A 19,395-nucleotide genomic window follows, 5' to 3' on the forward strand; every position below is an offset into this window, starting at 1 on the left:
AAGAGAAGACTCATAACACACCAGTGCAAAGTGGCTGCAGGACCTGAGAACAGAGCACAGCAATCTCCCAGAACAGAAACCAGTCACCATCACAGTAGAAGAAGACATCCAGCAGCGGGTCAAGAACATGAAGAGCTGGACAGCACCTGGACCAGACATGATCCACACCTACTGGCTAAAGAAACTAACAGCAGTGCATGAACGCCTAGCAGCACAGATGAACCAGCTGCTAGCAGCAGGCTCCCACCCAAACTGGCTAACACAAGGAAGGACAGTGCTGATCATGAAAGACCCCTGCAAGGGAACAGAACCGGCCAAACCGGCCAATAACCTGCCTCCCCACAACATGGAAAGTCCTATCAGGCATCATAGCCGCCAAGCTACAGGACCATATGGGCCAGTACATGAGCACAGCTCAGAAGGGCATTGGGAACAACACCAGAGGCTCAAAACACCAGTTGCTCATAGATAGAGCAGTCGCCCAAGACTCAAGGTCTAGACAGACCAATCTGAGCACAGCCTGGATTGACTACAGGAAGCCTACGACTCAATGCCGCACACGTGGATCTGTGAATGTCTGGCGCTATACAAAGTCAACAGGACACTAAGGACCTTCCTCAAGAACTCAATGGGACTATGGAAGACAACACTGGAAGTCAACTCAAGGCAGCTTGCACAAGTGGCCATCAAGTGCGGCATATACCAAGGTGATGCACTGTCCCGCTGCTGTTCTGCATAGGCTTAAACCCCCTCAGCCAGATAATCACAAGGACTGGATACGGGTACAGGTTCAGGAGTGGAACTACCATCAGCCACCTCCTCTCTACATGGATGACATCAAGCTGTATGCTAAGAATGAACGAGACATCGACTCGCTAATCCACCTGACGCGGATCTACAGTGAGGATATCGGGATGTCATTCGGACTGGAGAAGTGTGGCCGGATGGTAGTGAAGAGAGGGAAGGTAGTCAAGACTGATGGGGTGGAACTACCAGCGGCCACATAGCAGACATACAGACCAGCTACAAGTACCTTGGCGTCCCACAGTCACATGGAAACCACGATGAGGAGGCAAGGAAGACAGCAACATCCAAGTATCACCAAAGGATAAGACAGGTCCTGAAGAGCCAGCTCAGTGGGAAGAACAAGATCCCACGCCATCAACAGATACGCCCTGCCGGTCATCAGATACCCTGCCGTATAGTGAGCTGGCCAAAGGAGGACATGGAAGGCTGCCGATGTGAAGACCCGGAAGCTCCTCACAATGCACGGAGGTTTCCACCCAAGTCCAACACCCAGAGACTGTATACCAGCCGGAAAGAAGGCGGGCGGGGCTTGGGTGAGCGTCAAAGCCACTGTCCTGGATGAAACCCGGAACATCCAGGAGTACATCAGTAAGATGGCCCCCCAAAGATGAGCTGCTGAGAGAATGCCTGAGGCAGCAGCAGACATGGGAGGAAGACCAAGCAGAAGAAGTGCCATGGCAAGACAAGACCCTGCATGGGATGTACCATCGACAGATAGCTGAGGTGGCTGACATTGGAAATCCTACCAGTGGCTGGAAAGGGCTGGACTAAAAGACAGCACTGAGGCACTGATCATAGCAGCACAGGAACAGGCACTGAGCACCAGATCCATTGAAGCAGGGGTCTACCACACTAGAGAGGACCCAAGGTGCAGACTGTGCAGAGAGGCCTCAGAGACAGTCCAACACATAGTGGCAGGATGTAAGATGCAGGCAGGAACAGCATACACTGAACGGCACAACCAAGTGGCTGGCATTGTGTACAGGAACATCTGCACAGCGCTATGGAACATAAAGGATTACAGCTAGAACCATCTGCACAGCGTATGGGCTAGACCCTCCCAAGACCAGATGGGAGATTCCACAGAAGGTTGTGGAGAATAGCAGGGCTAAGATTCTGTGGACTTCCAGATCCAGACGACAGGCAGGTACTGGCCAATCAACCAGACATCGTGGTAATAGACAAGGACCAGAAGACAGCAGGTGGTGATAGATATAGCAGTGCCAAGTGACAGCAACATCAGGAAGACGAGAAATATGAGAAGCTGGAGAATACCAGGGCCTGAAAGAGGAACTAGAGAGATGTGGAAATGAAAGGCCATGGAGGAAGACCAACATACCACCATAGTTGGTGAGAGTGGAGAATTTTTTTGATATTTATAATTCATGCCTGTTTAGTGCATAAATACTTTCTACAGTGTACAGTCATACCGCATTCAGGAGGAATGCACATATGAGTAATCAGCTTGGATTGACTAAAAACTTATAGTCACACCAGCATGTGCTCTATGAGGATGTTAGGCTGCAATAGAAAACCGGATGTGCCTAAAGTGCCAGCTAGCAAAGTTTCTGGCGTGGGCTCAGAGGCTGTTTTAACTGAGCTGGTAGGTATTTGCCCTTGGCTGGGCTGGGCTCTGTGACGGCTACAAGGGAGGCTGGCTCATCTATATGGCACTGCTAGACTTTTCTAGGTGCAGTGCGGTCCTCCAACAGTCCCGCAGGATACAACATTTTTCAGAGTCCTGGATTCTTTTTCTTGAGAGTTAGCTCCTAGTGGCTAGGAACAGGACTAAGCTGTTATCTAGGATCAGCAGTGATCAAAGAACCCTCAGGATTGATCTAACATGGGCCTAAAATAGTACTCATTGAAGGTACCCTGTAAGTTCTATACAGGGTCGGCAACCTTTCAGAAGTGCCAAGACTTCATTTATTCACTCTAATTTAAGGTTTCGTTTGCCGAGTAATACATCTTAATGTATTTTTAGAGGGAATCTCTTTTCTATAAGTCATTAATATTATACCTAAAACTATGTGTTGGTACTGTTAACATGTAAATAAGGTCTGGTTAAATAAGTATAAGGAAGCTTCATTTAAATTTAAATTAAAATGGCAGAGCCCCCCAGACCAGTTTCGCCAGATCCAGGCAGTGTGTATATTTGACCACTGAAATCAGCTTGCGTGCCGTCTTCGCAACGCGTGCATAGGTTGCCATACCCTGTTCTATACTTTATATAGTAAAAATTCTCCTTTCCGAACTGGAATAGCCCATGCTTCTATCGCTAGAGAGCAAAAGATCATGCTGTGTATTTAAATGAACTATTAGACTAGTGGGAAAAGTCATTTTAGGTCTTTTTTTTTAATAGATTCTAAATATTTGTTGTAATTTTTCCCCCAGAATTAAACTACAAAAGTTGGTGATTTTATAGAAGGGACCATGAAAATGAGAATAATCGACATCTTTAAAAAGTAAGATGTGTTGAGAAATTGGGAGATGTTGAGGCAGGGAGCGATGTGGTTATAGTTATATGACATCTACGAAAATACATGAGGGGTGTGGTATGCTAAGGTTTAGAGAATTCTTCCGTCCTACGCTTTTCAAACAAAAGAGCCTAATTTTAGGGTACCCCACGTCCACATTTAGACTTTAAATGAAGTCTCCTGATTATCAAAATACTGAGTATAACAGCAGTTCCCACTCGACATTGTTAGGAAGGCTGCTGGCTGTTCAGCATTTTTTAAAAATTAGGCCACTGATCGATTTAGGTACCTAACTTAAGGCATTCAGTTTTGAAATTTTTGCCCTCTCCCCCTCCGCTTTTTCTTAAGAATAGGCATTTTAATTAAACATGCTTCTTGAAAAATTTAAATACCAGCTGCAGCAAAACAATTTTTTTTTCCAGTAAGAGAACCATGGAATACGCTGAAAATAAAATCTTTAATAGCTATCTTTAATAGCTAAACAGAAAAAAAAAAATCACAACTGCCATGCCCAGCAGCAAAGTGGCTGCCTTATGGAGTTATATCAAACGGTCCAAAGGCTGACCTGATGATAATATCTAGTACTTAGATATTGCTCTGTCATCTGCAAAGCAAGTTTGCAAACATTAACTGGTTAATCTCACAAGACATCCCGTGCGGCTCACTGAAATAAAAAATCGGCACTGCATTGCTGGGACCTGTAGTTTCCAGAGGCCACAGCCCCAAACTAAAAATGAGCAATTTGCTCCATTTTTTTATGGGCTCCCAACATATTGCCAATGCAGCCCTCTGTTTGGGCCAATGTTTTAGATGCCCTTGTTTTAAGCTCTATTAAAGCACTATACTATACGCTGCCCTTGTGTACTTCTCAATGTCCTGGAATCTAGTAAATGCATTGCAGCTCTCATATATTTAAGAGATGTCTGAGACTGGATCTTCTTTTGTCATCAGTATAATATGGCTTCTATGTAAAAATCCTTTAAAGGTGATGGAAGTCTGGATTTTCTGTGGTTGCCATTGACCTGGTCAAAAATGTTTAATGTTAGTTAATATTATTTACTTAATAGGTTAACCCAGTGTTTGCAAAATGTTATAACAAACTATTCTTTTAAAATCGGAGGGCCAAATTCTCAGGATGATGTAAATTCGGTGCAAAGCTCCACTGAAGTCAATTTCCAACAGCTGAGGATCCACCGCCAAAGGTTATATCAGGGAATTGGCTGCCACAAGGACATGAAATCGGAAGACTGGCTCTGTTCATCTTCATATAACGCAAGTGCTAACCACTTAAAATAAAGTGAACACTTTAGACCAACAACATAAAAACAATCATCTGGAAAAATATCTTGTGGGATGGCATCACAGATGAAAGAGTGCTTGCTCCCAGTTTTTGAAAAGATTAGGGCTGTCAAGCGATAAAAAAAATTAAGTTGCACAATGAATCGCACTGTTAAAAATGAACAAATGTAGAATTATGTACAATAAAAAGCTGCATGGCAAAAAATAAAACAACGTAAACTTGAGAGCCCACAATCCTTTTCAGATCCAATCATTAGCCTACAAATGCACTCAGTCCTATTCTTGTTCAGCCAATTGCTCAGACAAACAAGTCTGTTTACATTTACAGGAGACAATCCTGCTGCCTGCTTCTTTTTTACAATGTCACCTGAAAGTGAGAACAGGCATTCACATGGCACACAGTTGTAGCCAAGCATTTGCAAGATATTTACGTGCCAGATGCTCTAAGGATTCATATGTTCTTTCATGCTTCAACCACCATTCCAGAGACATGTGTCCATGCTGATGACAGGTTCTGCTCGATAAGTCCAAAGCAGTGCAGACCAATGCATGTTCATTTTCATCATCTGAGTCAGATGCCACCAACAGATGGTTGAATTTTTTCTTTTGGTGGTTTGGGTTCTGTAGTTTCTGCATCAGGAGTGTTGCTCTTTTAAGACTTCTGAAAGCATGCTCCTACACCTCATCCCTCTCAGATTTTGGAAGACACTTCAGATTCTTAAACCTTGGGTCGAGTGCTGTAGCTATCTTAGAAATCTCACATTGGTACTTCTTTGCATTTTGTCAAATTTGCAGTGAAAGTGTTCTTAAAATGAACATGTGCTGAGTCATCATCCGAGACTGCTATAACATGAAATAATATGGCAGAATGCGAGTAAAACAGAGCAGGAGACATACAATTCTCCCCACCCAGGAGTTCAGTCACAAATTTAATTAACATTATTTTTTTAACCAGAACCTGTCCTCAGCATGGAAGCATGTCCTCTGGAACGATGGGCAAAGCATGAAGAGGCATATGAATCTTTAGCGCATCTGGCATATAAATATCTTGTGACACCAGCTATAACAGTGCCATGCAAATGCCTGTTTTCACTTTCAGGTGACATTGTAAAGAAGAAGAGGGGAGCTTTATCTCCCATAAATGTAAAAAAATATGTTTCTCTTAGTGATTGGCTGAACAAGACTTAGGACTGAGTGGACTTGTAGGCTCTAAAGTTTCACATTGTTTTGTTTGAGTCCCATCATGTAAAAAAAAAAACGCTACATTTGTAAGTTGCACTTTCATGATAAAGAGATTGCACTACAGTACTTGTATGAGGTGAACTGAAAAATACTTTCTTTTGTTTATCATTTTTACAGTGCAAATATTTGTAATAAAAAATAATATAAAGTGAGCACTACACATTTTGTATGCTGTGTTGTAATTAAAATCCTTATATTTGAAAATGAAGAAAAAAATCCAAAAATATTTAATAAATTTCAATTGGTATTCTATTAACAGTGACATTGTGATTAATGTTTTTAATTGCGATTAATTTTTTTGAATTAAATTAACAACGATTAATCAACAGCCCTAAAAGGAATACTAAACAACAGCAGAATGTCCTTAATCATTGAAATGTTGGAACTGGGGATGAAAATACTACAAAAAGGTAGTTAATAAGAGTATTGTACTATAAAGCATGAAAAAAATAGATCTATAGTCAGTCTTGGATTCCCTTTATAAATGAAGATATCAGCTTTCTGGCAGAAAGTAGCTAGAAGTATTTCTGATAGAAAACAGCTCAGCGAATCTCAAATATGTAGGAACCACAGCATTCACACAAGTCCACATTTTGCTCTTAGGTGCGCTGGTTTAAATCTAGAGTAACTCCATTGACTTACCTGGAGTTTGACCAAAGTAAATGTGAGTTGGATTTGGCACTATATAACCAGATAAAGAGATACACCTATATGAATTCCCATTTTGATCTAATTTCAAGTTTCTCCAGTATACTAGGATCCCTCACATCTCATAGAAGTGTTCAGAGTTTGTTTGTTTTGTGTTTTACTATATGTAATTTTAAAATTCACTGTACCTGTAGTGTCGGGAAATCTCTTCTTCCACCTGGGTAATAAAGTCACATTTGGTACATGAGTGTTCTTTGTTCTCTTTGAGAGTCAGCGGCCCATCCATCCCTTGAAGGGTATTTGCTTCTTGTTTGACATCAGATGTCTGGGCTTCATGTGCGTTCTCATAATGAAGCAGGAGAATATCTACATCAGGAGTGGAGAATGAGCATTGATCACACTGGTGTTTGACTCTAGAGCTTCCTGTCACCCCAGGAGACAAGTGCAAGAGCAAGAGAGCACAGTGGGAACAATTACTTTTTCTGCAAGCAAACGGATAAGTAATATCTCCAAGGTGCTTTTCTGGGCTGCAGAGGCCTCGGGGACAGAACTGACAGTGTTTAATGGTACATTTGTGAATGTTGTGTAGCTGCAGATAATGACGGAGAAGTGGGCCCACCACTATTACTTCTGGGCCATGGCTCTTTGAGTACCTAAAGTCACAGAACTGACAATTGTAGCTTGTCACAACGTTATCCTCTCCGCCTTTGCTAGAGAAGTCTTTCTTTTTCACCATACTAGAACCCTTTTCTGTCTTTGTTACTAGCTCCCCCTCTGCATTTTTGGCTAGGTCATTCTGATTAATGACAGATCCCCTTGAAATTTTATCATTTAGATCGGGATGAAGGCTTCCTGACTGGTTTCCCCCATGCTGTTTGCTGTAATGTTCTAATAGTTTGAGAGAGCTGGATGATTCACAGCTGAAACTGCAAAATTTACACCAGTAGTAACTGGTGGCATCTGTATCATTTTGTCTAGAAGAATCTATGGGTTTGATAGGCACCGAGTATCCAACTGGTGTGTTGTCTCCTGCTTTTATGGTGATTTTGTCCTGCCACTTCCCCAAATCTCCAGAATCACATGATCGAAGAGTAGGACTGGATTTATTAGAGTTTTTCTCTGAAGGTTTCCCCGATTCAGAGGAAGGAAGGGCGGCTTTCATTTTGTTCGGGTGAGTCTGTAAGAAGTGTTGCTCTAGTTCATTCGATGAGTTGCCCATGTAGGTGAAATTGCAGAATTTGCAGCGGAAGTACTTGGTGTTGCCTTGGCAATCTGGAGTTTTCCGTCCAATGCCGATAAAGGTTCCACCTAAAGTAACCTATGAAAAAACAATGCAATAAATTTAGCTATACTGAAGAATTGTTCAAACACCAAATAGGAAAAAAAGAAAAATATACAAAAATTTAAGGATACATTTTAATAAGACCTACATCACCAATGTCTTGTAACAACTATGTCATAAAATAGTAATAAAACCCTTCACTTCTGCAGCACTTTACATCTGAAGATCTCAACGTGCTTTAAAAAGTTGAATAAATATTGTGTCCCTTTTTCAGTTGTGGAAATTGAGGCACACATAGGTTAAAAAGACTTGCCCAGTTTCATAGAGCTGGACCTAGATATCTTTTGACTCAATTCCTATCTTTCTTCTGTACATATATGGCCACCATTATTGTTGCATTTGAGCACATCACACTCTTTAACTCACAACATCCATTTTAGGTAGGGAAGTACTACTATCTCCGTTCTACAGATGAAGAATTGAGGCACAAAGAGGCTAAGTGACTCTCCCAAGTCACACAGGAAGTCTGTGGCAGAGTAGGGACATGAACCCAGCTCTCTAAAATACCAGGCTATTACCACTGTACCATCCATTCTTCACTGCTCTAAAGTACTACCCCATCCTCCTCTTTAATATCAAGCTAATCTAGATATCCCTCAATAGGAGACTTTTGTGAGCATTTTAGCTGAGTGTGGAATACAAGATCAGGCCCCCAGTCTTGATCTGTTAATATGACAAAGAATTTGGAGCGGAAGTCAGTATTACAGTATAAGGAGTACCACTGTTTTATGAATCTGAACACACAAAAATGAAATTTGAAAACTGAATTCAGTTGACTGCGCCTGATTACATCAACCCCTTCAACTACAGAGCATTCTTGCAACAGCATCCAGTATCCATTGAGACTCCTTTTCAGAAATATGGGGGTTGCTGTCTGAACCGAAAGGCAATCTTCTCAAAGATTACTCAATGCAGACATTCTCCAAGGAAATCTTCTGTTCTTTTCCTATAAAGAACTATAACTCAGTAAAAGAAGAATGAAAAAATTACAGTAGAAAAATGGCATGTAGCAAAGAAAGAAACTTACTACACCCAAAACCATGACATCACTAATTACAAAAAAAAAAAAAAAAGGTAGGTCTACTTAACTGTTCTCATGATCTATGAGCACACGGATTGCAGGAAGGAAGGAAGCAAGGCTTCCAGGCTCATGTTATTAAAATCTCTGTTCTCATAGCAAGCAGTCCTGCCCTTCCCATGAGTGCACCACACCTGCCTTGTGACATCATAGAGAGATTTGCTGCTCCTGTACAACTGGTTTGATGGCCAAAAAAGGAAGGGGGGAGGGAAGGGGAAAAGTCTCTCCTGACAAAAATGTCACCACAGTTTTACTTCTTTTCCTGAATTATAACAATTACACAATATTGAGCGACCATTTACCCACCCACCCTTCACCCAGTTCACCCTTTGTACACCATTCCTAAAAGCAGAGATGTCAGTGGAAGCATCCATGCGGCAGTGCCATGCCTTGGATTTTTCTTTATGAGAGGGGCTTAAACGAGGGCGTATAAAGTTTCAACACACTCCGTGCAGGGTCAGATTTTCATTCCCCCAACTGTTAATTGTATTACTGCTTTTCTCCAGGATTCAGTTGTAATGCATTAGGCCAATGGTGTAATTATTTTTTTCTTTCCCTCCTCAACAGCTGTGCCACAGAGCAAGCATGTGATCACTGCTCATTCAGAATCACACCATACGGAAAGACTCAGACATACAAAGAGCATGAAATGTAAACATTTTAAATTGCATATAATACAAATGCCTTTTAGCTATTTAGCTTCGAGTATAAGATGCTTATGCCTTGTATGCCATCAGCACTAAACACATATAGTGAGTCAATAGGTTGCTAAATCATGGTATAAAAATGCTTTTCAGCCTCTGATTCTTGTTTTAAAAAACATGATTCCAATGAGCTGGTTAAAACTTTTTTCTGATCAGCTGAAATGAAATGTGTGTGTGTATGGCAAAGGTATTTAAATAGATAACTACGAGATTGAAGGCACCATGGTATAACCAGGATTTAACATTGCTATAAGGCTTCAGAGTCCCAATTTCAGGCTAAGAATCTGGCTCTGAGGAGTTCTTTGGGGAGGGGCCAGTTTGGGGGGACTGACTCTACTGCAGAGGACCTTTGGTTTCTATCGCTAAAAACAGGATAGCAAAAAGTTGTAGGCAAAACATGCTGGGACTGACCCACTGAAGTCAGTGGGAACTGCAGCTACGCCACCGGATTTGGCTCGTTATGTCTTTACCCATCATGTTATTTCAAATGTTCAAAGTTTCACTGATGTTCAGTGAAACATCTCTGTCTTTAATTTAAAGGGGCATTGAAGGAATTAAAGAAAACAGAAAATAACAGCCACTCGTGTGATTAACTCAGTTGCAAGAAGATCTGTTTTTGCTCATTCAGTCAGTGTTTGTTTGTTTATTTTGCTGTTGCACTGAATAACCAGCCAAAATACTTTACCTTAAGTGGCTCTCATGAGTAAATACATCCATTATTCTTAAGAGTCCATCCAGAGAGCTTACAGACAACAAGACCATCTTTGCAGGCGCTCTTTGGATATCAGTTAGGAAGCAGGAGTGACAATAAATCCAGCTGCTGCTTGTTGCTAATTACTTTTATTTCTGAATATTGAAAAAACATAATCAACAAAATCAACAGAGTAGCTGTAAACGAATATATTTTTGTAACTTCTCCTAATCCTGATTAATGCTCTACATAGCAAGTTTGGTGTCCCACGCTAGCCTCCTTCTCTGTAACATGAGAATAAAAGATAATTAAGAATTCACAGTATATCTTGTGCTTACTCACTGCAATAGAGGGGAAAAAAATCTTTAAAACACTGGAATGTAACTGATTACCAATTGTTGGACTGGCATTTCACTGAGTACCCTGCCACAATTTAAAATAATAGATCTCATTAGCAGAAGGTGTACGTGAAAGGTAACATAAGGTCATCTTAATGTTATTACACTTAAGAGTCATTTTTCAAGCAGAGAAAACCTATTTAAAGCCTCCGCTAGGGTCACCAAGCAAAGGAACAAGGAAACTAGCTTCCATATAGCAAGGCTAGCAGAAGCACTTGAAGGAAAGTGGTAATGGTATAAACTAAAACTGCCTCAGCTTTCAGACAGCCAAATTTGGATGAAGCCTACCCATTTGCCAAAGTATTTGGATTCGTGCATTCTACTCAAGCCTTGGCTTGACTTTCAGATTTCTCAGTTACATATCATCTCTCTATGTAAAGACAGCAAATTCTCTCTCTCTGTGTATAGATACAGTTTTCCCTCTTGCTCTCTTTCCTTTTCCAGAGAAAATGGAATAAAAGGGAGAGAGAGAGAGGAGGCGGGGGGGGAGGGAGGTGCGTGCGAAATAAGTCATACCCCATCCACATTTCTCTGAAATTTCCAAGGTGATGTCTGGCTTCAGGTACTTACTCAAACCGTTCATTCCCATTCCTCTCACGCCCTCTGTGTTTTACTTTCTAAACCATATGTTCCCTGCCAGCACAAAAATCACAAGGAAGAGGACAAAGCAACACTAAAACACTTCAGTTCTAATAGAGCTGTGGAGTCCAACTTTACTTTTCCCACAAGCAGTAGTGCAGAGTCAGCAGGGCTGGGGTTAAAAAAACATCCTCAGACCTATGGCTCCCAGGCAGATATACAGAGGGATGACTCCATTCAGCATTCTCTTGTAGAAGGCCCTCTTTAGGATGGAAAAAATAGGTTAGTGACTAGAGCAGTGGACTTGAACTCATGAGTCCAGGTCCCATTCCCACCTCAGCCACAGATGTAAATGAAAGTTACAAGCCTAAATACTTTTGAGGATCTGAGCCTTTTATGGATTAAATTGAAATAAATCCCATTAGTAAGGATCCCTCGTCTAAAGCATCTAAAAATCAAAACTCTTTTTAGTTAATTGTCTAATTCATTCATGAATGTCAACAATTATCAGTAGAGTTCTGTCTTAAATTACTGGCCATGCTAACAGGCTATGACCAAAATGACAATAGGGATTCAGTTAATCTCTTCAGTAGAATTAAATTTATGCTTCTTTTCCATTATTGTTAAAAACAGCCAGAAAATATAAAAGAAGCTGGTAAGAGGAAGCTTGATTTTGTTAAATGTCCGTATTTCTTAAATACGTTGTTGTTGTAGCAGTGTTGGTCCCAGGATATTAGAGAGACAACTTAACTCATGTTAGATCTTGAAGGATTGAGACTACCCAAAAGAAAGAGTGGAGAATGAACTTAAAACTGTTCTAGATAGTAACCATGTGTGGGTATGTCTACACTACGGGATTATTCCGATTTTACATAAACCGGTTTTGTAAAACAGATTGTATAAAGTTGAGTGCAGGCGGACACACTAAGCACATTAATTCAGTGGTGTGCGTCCATGGTCCGAGGCTAGCGTCGATTTCTGGAGTGTTGCACTGTGGGTAGCTATCCCGTAGCTATCCCATAGTTCCCGCAGTCTCCCCCGCCCATTGGAATTCTGGGTTGAGACCCCAATGCATGATGGTGCAAAAACAGTGTCGCGGGTGATTCTGGGTAAATGTCGTCACTCATTCCTTCCTCCGTGAAAGCAACGGCAGACAATCATTTCGCGCCCTTTTTCCCTGGATTGCCCTGGCAACACCATAGCCCGGCAACCATGGAGGCCTGTTCGCCTTTTGTATTCACCGCTATATCTACTGATGTTGTAACAGACCATACTGCACGCTCACAGCAGCATTCATATTGCTTTTCATATAGAGAGACGTTTATCATGCTTCTGTATCCTCTGCCATGCATGTAAATTGGCAATGAGATTGACATTCTTCAGTTTTCTTGTACCTCTGTCTTCTGGGTTGCCCCTGGTGAGGTCACGGCAGGCGAAGACAATAATCGAATGCTCCCTGATCATCCCTCCTTTATGGTATCTAACAATAGAGTCATCACTGCTAGAAATATGTGCTAAGTTGCAGAAACCAGTTGTACCAAACCAGAGAGCACGCTGCTCGTGTCACATCCCGCAAAAATAAGAGCTACATGCCAATTGTAGGGGTGCCCCCCTGCAACAATCCCACCCATTGCTTCCTGCTCCCCCCCAAAACCCCCCTTTTTTTTTCTGGAGGCTACTGTTGCAGTGTCCCCCCATTGTGTGATGAGAATAAAGAAGCCGATAATGAAATCTGACTGTTAGTGAGATCAAATATGGGTGGGGCGCCTCCACTCGCATGATAGTCAGAGACCGTTAAACGGTGCGGGTGAAGAGCGCCAGCATCCCACTTGCATGATATCCAGGCATAACAAATCTTTTCTTATAACCATGAAGGAGGCTATTGAGCTCCCACCTAGTTGCCTTATTATGAAAGCATTACACCATTCTGTATCCATTACTGGAATGACCCAGGTAGTCATTCTCATTTTACCCAGGCTATCCCCCCAACCTCACCTGAGCCAAGCCAGGACACTCACACGCTGATGATGACGACAGATGCCGTCCATATTGTACCATCTGCCACCCGCGAGGAGGGGGAGAAAAATACTGCTGTTCACTCCGCAGCATCGAATCTACCAGCCAGATCAGATAACATAGATGACATTGAAAAAATCAAGAAACAACTTTTTTCCCCTTTTTCTTTCACGGAAGAGGGTGTAAATAACGAGCTAGTACTTTGTAACCACCTCGACAATGTGTTTGACCCTTACAGCATTGGAGCTCAGCCCAACGAATGGCAAATACTTTCGGAAGACTGCTGGACTGTCGGATAGCTGAGTCCTCAGTACCCCCTCTCTCCCTCCCTCCCTCCATGAGCGTCCATTTGATTCTTTGGTTTTCCGTTACGCTTGTCACGCAGCACTGTGCTGTGGACTCTGTATCATAGCCTGGAGATTTTTTTCAAATGCTTTGGCATTTCGTCTTTCGTCATCGCCACCCGTGCTGATCAAAGCTCCACGCTGGGCAAACAGGAAATGAAATTCAAAAGTTCGCAGGGCTTTTCCTGTTTACCTGGCCAGTGCATCCAAGTTCGGATTGCTGTCCAGAGCAGTCACAATGGTCCACTGTGGGATACCACCCGGAGACCAATACTGTCGATTTGCGGCCACACTAACCCTAATCCGATATGGTAATATCAATTTCAGTGCTACTCCTCTTGTCGAGGAGGAGTACAGAAACCGGTTTAACGAGCCCTTTATATCGATATAAAGGGCCTCGTTGTGTGGAAGGGTGCAGCGTTAAATCAGTTTAACGCTGCTAAAATTGGTTTAAACACGTAGCGTGGACCAGGTCTGTAAGAAACACTGGAGAAACAAGGTGTGTGAGGTAATATCTTTTACTGGACCAACTGCTGTTGGTAAAACAGAGAAGCTTCAGAGCTCTGTATAAGCATGACAGTCTGTCCATCTCACCAACAGAAGTTGGCCCAATAAAAGATATTACCTCACCGATCTTGTTTCTCCAGTGTTCCTTACAGATGATTACTACATAGTATAATTTCAAGTGCATTCTTCATTCTTTTGGGTATTCTCAATCCTTCAAGTTCTAACTTCCATAGCAGTTACAAGCCTCTGTGTATATTTAGTATACAACATTTATTAAAGGCCTTCTGGGCTTTTCCATTATAAAATATATTCCTAGGTAGTTTTTAAGTAAATAAGGCATCTATATAGCCTCAACCATTTTGACTTTGGATGTGCAAAATATCTGTATCTTTATTTTGCTCTTATAAATCATTATTAAGAGAATTCATTAGAGCATTCACTGGGTATTCTATAAAACATCACCTGTAGGTGGGGGAAGGTTTTTGCCTTTACTGTACATGCTTTTATACAGTAACTCCTCCCTTAACATTTTAGTTATTTTCCTCAAAAATGTGACTTTAAGCAAAATGATGTTAAGCAAATCCAATTTCCCCATAAGAATTAATGTAAATAAGGAGATTTAGGTTCCAGGGAAATTTTTTTCACCAGACAAAAGACTATTTGAGATATATATATACACACTCACCCACCCACACACAGTGTAAGTTTTAAACAATTTAATACTATCAGTGATGATGATTGTGGAGCTTGGTTGAGATGGGTGAAGTCAGAGGGTGGGCTATTTCCCAGGGAGGGCCTTACTGCTAAATGATGAAGTAGCAATTGGCTGAGCCCTGAAGGGTTAACACATTGTTAATGTAGCCTCAACTCTACAAGGCAGCACGAATGGAGGGAGGGGAGACAGCATGGCAAACAGAGACACACACCGTGTGTGTGAGAGAGAGATGCGCATTGCCCCTTTAAGTACACTGACCCCACTCTAAGTACACTGCCTTTTTAAATAAATCAGCAAGTTGAGAAAGCAGCTCCTGCCAGCAAGCTCCCTCCCTCCTGAGCCCTGTCATGTTCTCCCCTCCCCTCACTCTTTGGAAATGGGGTAAGCGGTGCAGGAGCAGGGAGGAGGGGGACACCTAGACATTAACCCCACTCTTTCTCCCCCTACCCTCGCACAGCAAGCAGGAGGCTACCTGGAGCAGCTTCAAGGCAAAGGGCAGGAGCAGCACATGGCAGTGGGGGGAGGGGCAGCTGAAATACGTAGCAACTGATAGCCTGCTGGGCAGCTGCTACACAGGGAACTTATGGGAGCAGGGAACTGATAGGAGGCTGCCAATCCACCCTGGTTCCAAGCCCCCACCAGCTAGCTCCAACGGGCTGCTCTTCCTGCAAGCAGTGGACAAAGCAGGCAGCTGCCAAACTACGTTATAAGGGAGCATTGCACAACTTTAAACGAGCATGTTCCCTAATTGATCAGAAACGTAACAACAAAACATTAACTGGGATGACGTTAAGTGACGAGTTACTGTACTGGATCACCCTTCTTTCATGTTCTGGTGTTTTAGAATTTTTAACTCTCCCTTAGTCTAATAATTACAGCAAGGGAGTCAGCATCAGAACTCCTGGATTCTATTCTTGGCTTTGCAACCTTAGCTAAATCACTTAACAGCTCAGATTCCCCATCTGAAAGATGGGGCAGTGTTTGGAGATTTTATATTTTTAATATGTTTAGATCAAGCTGAAAATCACTTTACAAAGGCAATTCTGATAGATATTTGAATTTATGTCGCCTTTATTTAAGTCTCTAACTCTTAATGATGTTATGACCTTTTTAGAGTTTTTCATTTTTTAATTGTTATAGAATGCCTGCACTGCTTGTTTCTTTTTTATGGATGAGTATAAAGATTTTTTTTTCAGTGTTTTTAAATCTAAGAGGGTGTTTTTATTTGATTTTCCTGACCCAGTATACCGTCCCTCACAACTTTACTTGCTTTTCTCTTTTCCAAATCCAATCCTGAATTCATTATTATGGCAAATGGCTTAGACTATTTTTCTGATTTAACAGAACAGCAGTCTACCAAGGAATCCATAGTATTTACCAGTTACTCTCTTTATCTATTTTAGAAAGTGAATTCTACCTGTAGGAACTAATGTCCTACATGCACATAACAGGCTCAAACTCAGCACTCAAGGGTTCATAGTATAAGTTCAGCCTCTGCATCCATGAAATCCTTGGCTTCTGGTGTGACTGTTGATTAGGGTGCACATGGTCAGGGTGATTTCTCAAAAACTGACTTTTGTCTACTTGCAACTGGACCAGGCAATGAAGTTGGAGCATCAGATGTTAATCAATCTTCATTTCTGATTACCTGGGTCACATTTCAGTCACTAACCAGGAGGTAAAAGGCTTTAGATCCCTTACCAATCCCTTGTACTATCCAGTTTTCCATTTGCCAATTACTCTTAATCTTCTAATCCTAAAATATTTTCTAATGCTCCTGTTTATCCAGTTGCTTTGCACAATATAGCATCCAGAACATTTTAACAAACCCACACTTATGAAGTTCTTCATGTCATGCAGGCCAGGACAGATTATCTTAGCTTTAATGCTTGTTTCTATAAAACCACACTACCAGTTCCTTAAACTCTGATAGGAAGAACTACCTCTCACAACATAGGAGAATCTTTTAGTATATATCTACCCTTTGAATGATGCACTCAACAGCTATTAATGCATGTGCAGGAAGAATCGAGCTGTGTTAGCAATGCAAAGAGCCAATGTAGTCCCCAAGCTTTCTGTGTTATTTGCATCTCTTAAGCAAGTATCTATGGGAGTCACAGGCCTTGGCTACACTGGCGCTTTACAGCGCTGCAACTTTCTCGCTCAGGGGAGTGAAAAAAACACCCACCTGAGCTCTGCAAGATACAGCGCTGTAAAGCGCCAGTGTAAACAGTACCGCAGTGCTGGGAGCATGGCTCCCTGTGCTGCAAGCTAAACCCCATCAGGATGTGGAGTACGTGCAGCGCTGGGAGAGCTCCCTCCCAGTGCTGGCGCAGCGACCATACTCGCACTTCAGAGCACTGCCACGGCAGCGCTTTGAAGTTTCAAGTGTAGCCATACCCACAGTCACCTGAAATAAGCATGATCTTCTCAAGATTCATTCCATTCCTATTAAAGTCAATGGGAGATTTGGCACAGACTTTAAAAGATAGTAAGATCAAGGGCTTGGCTACACTGGAGAGTTGCAGCACTGGTGGTGGGTTTACAGTGCTGCAACTTACTGTCCACACTTGCAAGGCACATACAGCGCTGCATCTCCCTGGCTGCAGCGCTGGCTGTACTACTGCTCTGCCTGGGGTATAACGATTGCAGCGCTGGTGATGCAGCGCTGCTCCGCAAGTGTGGCCACCAAAAGCACTGTAATTGGCCTCCGAGGTATTCAGAGGTATCCCAGAATGCCTGTTCAGCCGCTCTGCTGTTTTGTTGTGAACTCCGGGCTCCTGGAGCTGCTTATCTAAAAAACAAACACAAGCTCTTTGCTCCGAGCAGAGCAGCAGGATTCTTTATATCGTATCTTGAGAAAAAGCAAACATAGGGGGGGGAGGCCGGCAGCTGCTTATCGGGTCGAAGGCATTTGCATTAGTGAATAAGAAAGAGTGGGAAGGATCGAAACTTTTAAAAATGATTCGAAGGTTGGTGCTGGTATTCCAAGTCCTTGAACTTCAAGCAGGAGTCTGACACATGTCTGCTCGCAGAAATCCACTCCCGCCCCACGCTCCGTAACACTCCACCCACCCCCCTCTTTTTGAAAAACATGTGCAGCCATGAACACTGGAAAGCCTCTCATAAGCACCACTCTCATAACTCTGCAAAGCGAGATGAATGTGCCACACTGCAGCACTGGTAGCTGTCAGTGTGGCACTGCAGCACTTGCCTACACAGCAGCTTGTAGAGACACTGTAAACTCCTAGGCGTACAGCTGTAAGGTTAGCCAGCCAGCCTTTTTGTTAAAAAAAAAAAAAACACAGGTGAGGGAACCACAATAGTTTTAATTGAAAGCCATCAGCGCCAATTTCTGTAAACAACTGGAACGCCAGCGCACTTCAACCTCCGTTCGCATTAAAGTATCGACATCATACTTAATACCTAGAGAAATAAACTACACCCCCACCACCACTCCTCCATACCCTAACATAAAATACAGGACCGATCTTTGCTGTTGTAAGTAACATGTACGCCCATTAACTTTCCTGATTTGGCAACAATCAATGTCTCTAACTCGATTTACACAATGAAGTGACCTGGCCTCATAATTAGAAAGTTTAATTTTCTTGTGCTTTTCTTCTTTTTTGTTGTTTGTTTTTTGTGTTTTGTCTTATATCAGTTCTCTTTATTTTATACTTTTACCAGTTTACTTTTTATCAAGCAGACATAATACACCACGGCGAGTCACACATACTAAGGACTAAATACCAAGTCAATTACAGATAAAAAGAGAGCAACGTTAACTAGAGCCGCGATCTAAACAACTGAATGATACCCAATCTTATAGCACTTTTCTACGAGTAGCAATAACCTTTGTTGAACAATCGATTAAAATAAGCGTTAATTGCTACGGTGGATCTTGTCCTCACAATGCTTGGCGACAAAGAACTGAGGGATCATAAAATATCAGTTTAGACTGCATCTAACTTGGCACAATGTCTCAAGCGTCTGGCAGTCTGGAACATATAGCTTTTAGATCAAAATATCATGTTTAGAATTATATCGTTAGCACTATATTAGTGTAATGAATAAAGCTCCCAGCAGATACCTAGTTTAACAAGATTCATTGAGCTCGATACTGGAATATGTGTTTTGAAGAAAGCAAAACATTCTGAAACCAAGACTGCAAGACTTTAATCGTATGAGTTGAGCACGTCACAAGAATAGTCCAATTAGCTTAACGGTCTTTTGTGTAGATTTGTGGATCAAGGAGAATTTTTTTTTTTAATATTAACCTCTTGTCAGTGTACCTACACATGCTTATTTATAGCACAAATATCCATTTTTGTATAAAGTCAAAAAATATTATATGTACTTGTCTGTTCATAGGACAACATATAGAAGGCGTAGGCGATACCAGTCAGACACAAGATCCTCTATGTCCCAGTATCTGTCGTACAATGTGCAAGCCAGTTGCAGAGGGAGTGAAGCTAACAGGCAATGATCAGGTGATTCGTCCTGCATTCCATCTCCAATCTCGATGAACAGAGGCTAGACGACGCC

General features: G+C 42.0%; 1 protein-coding gene across 4 annotated transcripts in view; it reads right to left on the minus strand.

Moving 5' to 3' along the window:
* Positions 1-19,395, minus strand: part of TRPS1 (transcriptional repressor GATA binding 1) — a 269,671-nt gene that overhangs the window by 193,620 nt on the left and 56,656 nt on the right. For all 4 annotated transcript variants that reach the window (XM_032765749.2, XM_032765747.2, XM_075063196.1 and 1 more), the window contains one exon: positions 6,662-7,791. In XM_032765749.2, coding sequence (XP_032621640.1) covers positions 6,662-7,791 — 1,130 coding nt within the window. The remainder of the gene's footprint in view (positions 1-6,661; positions 7,792-19,395) is intronic.

This window comes from Chelonoidis abingdonii, chromosome 2 (genome assembly GCF_003597395.2).
Source record: "Chelonoidis abingdonii isolate Lonesome George chromosome 2, CheloAbing_2.0, whole genome shotgun sequence".
Classification (NCBI taxonomy): Eukaryota; Metazoa; Chordata; order Testudines; family Testudinidae; genus Chelonoidis; species Chelonoidis abingdonii.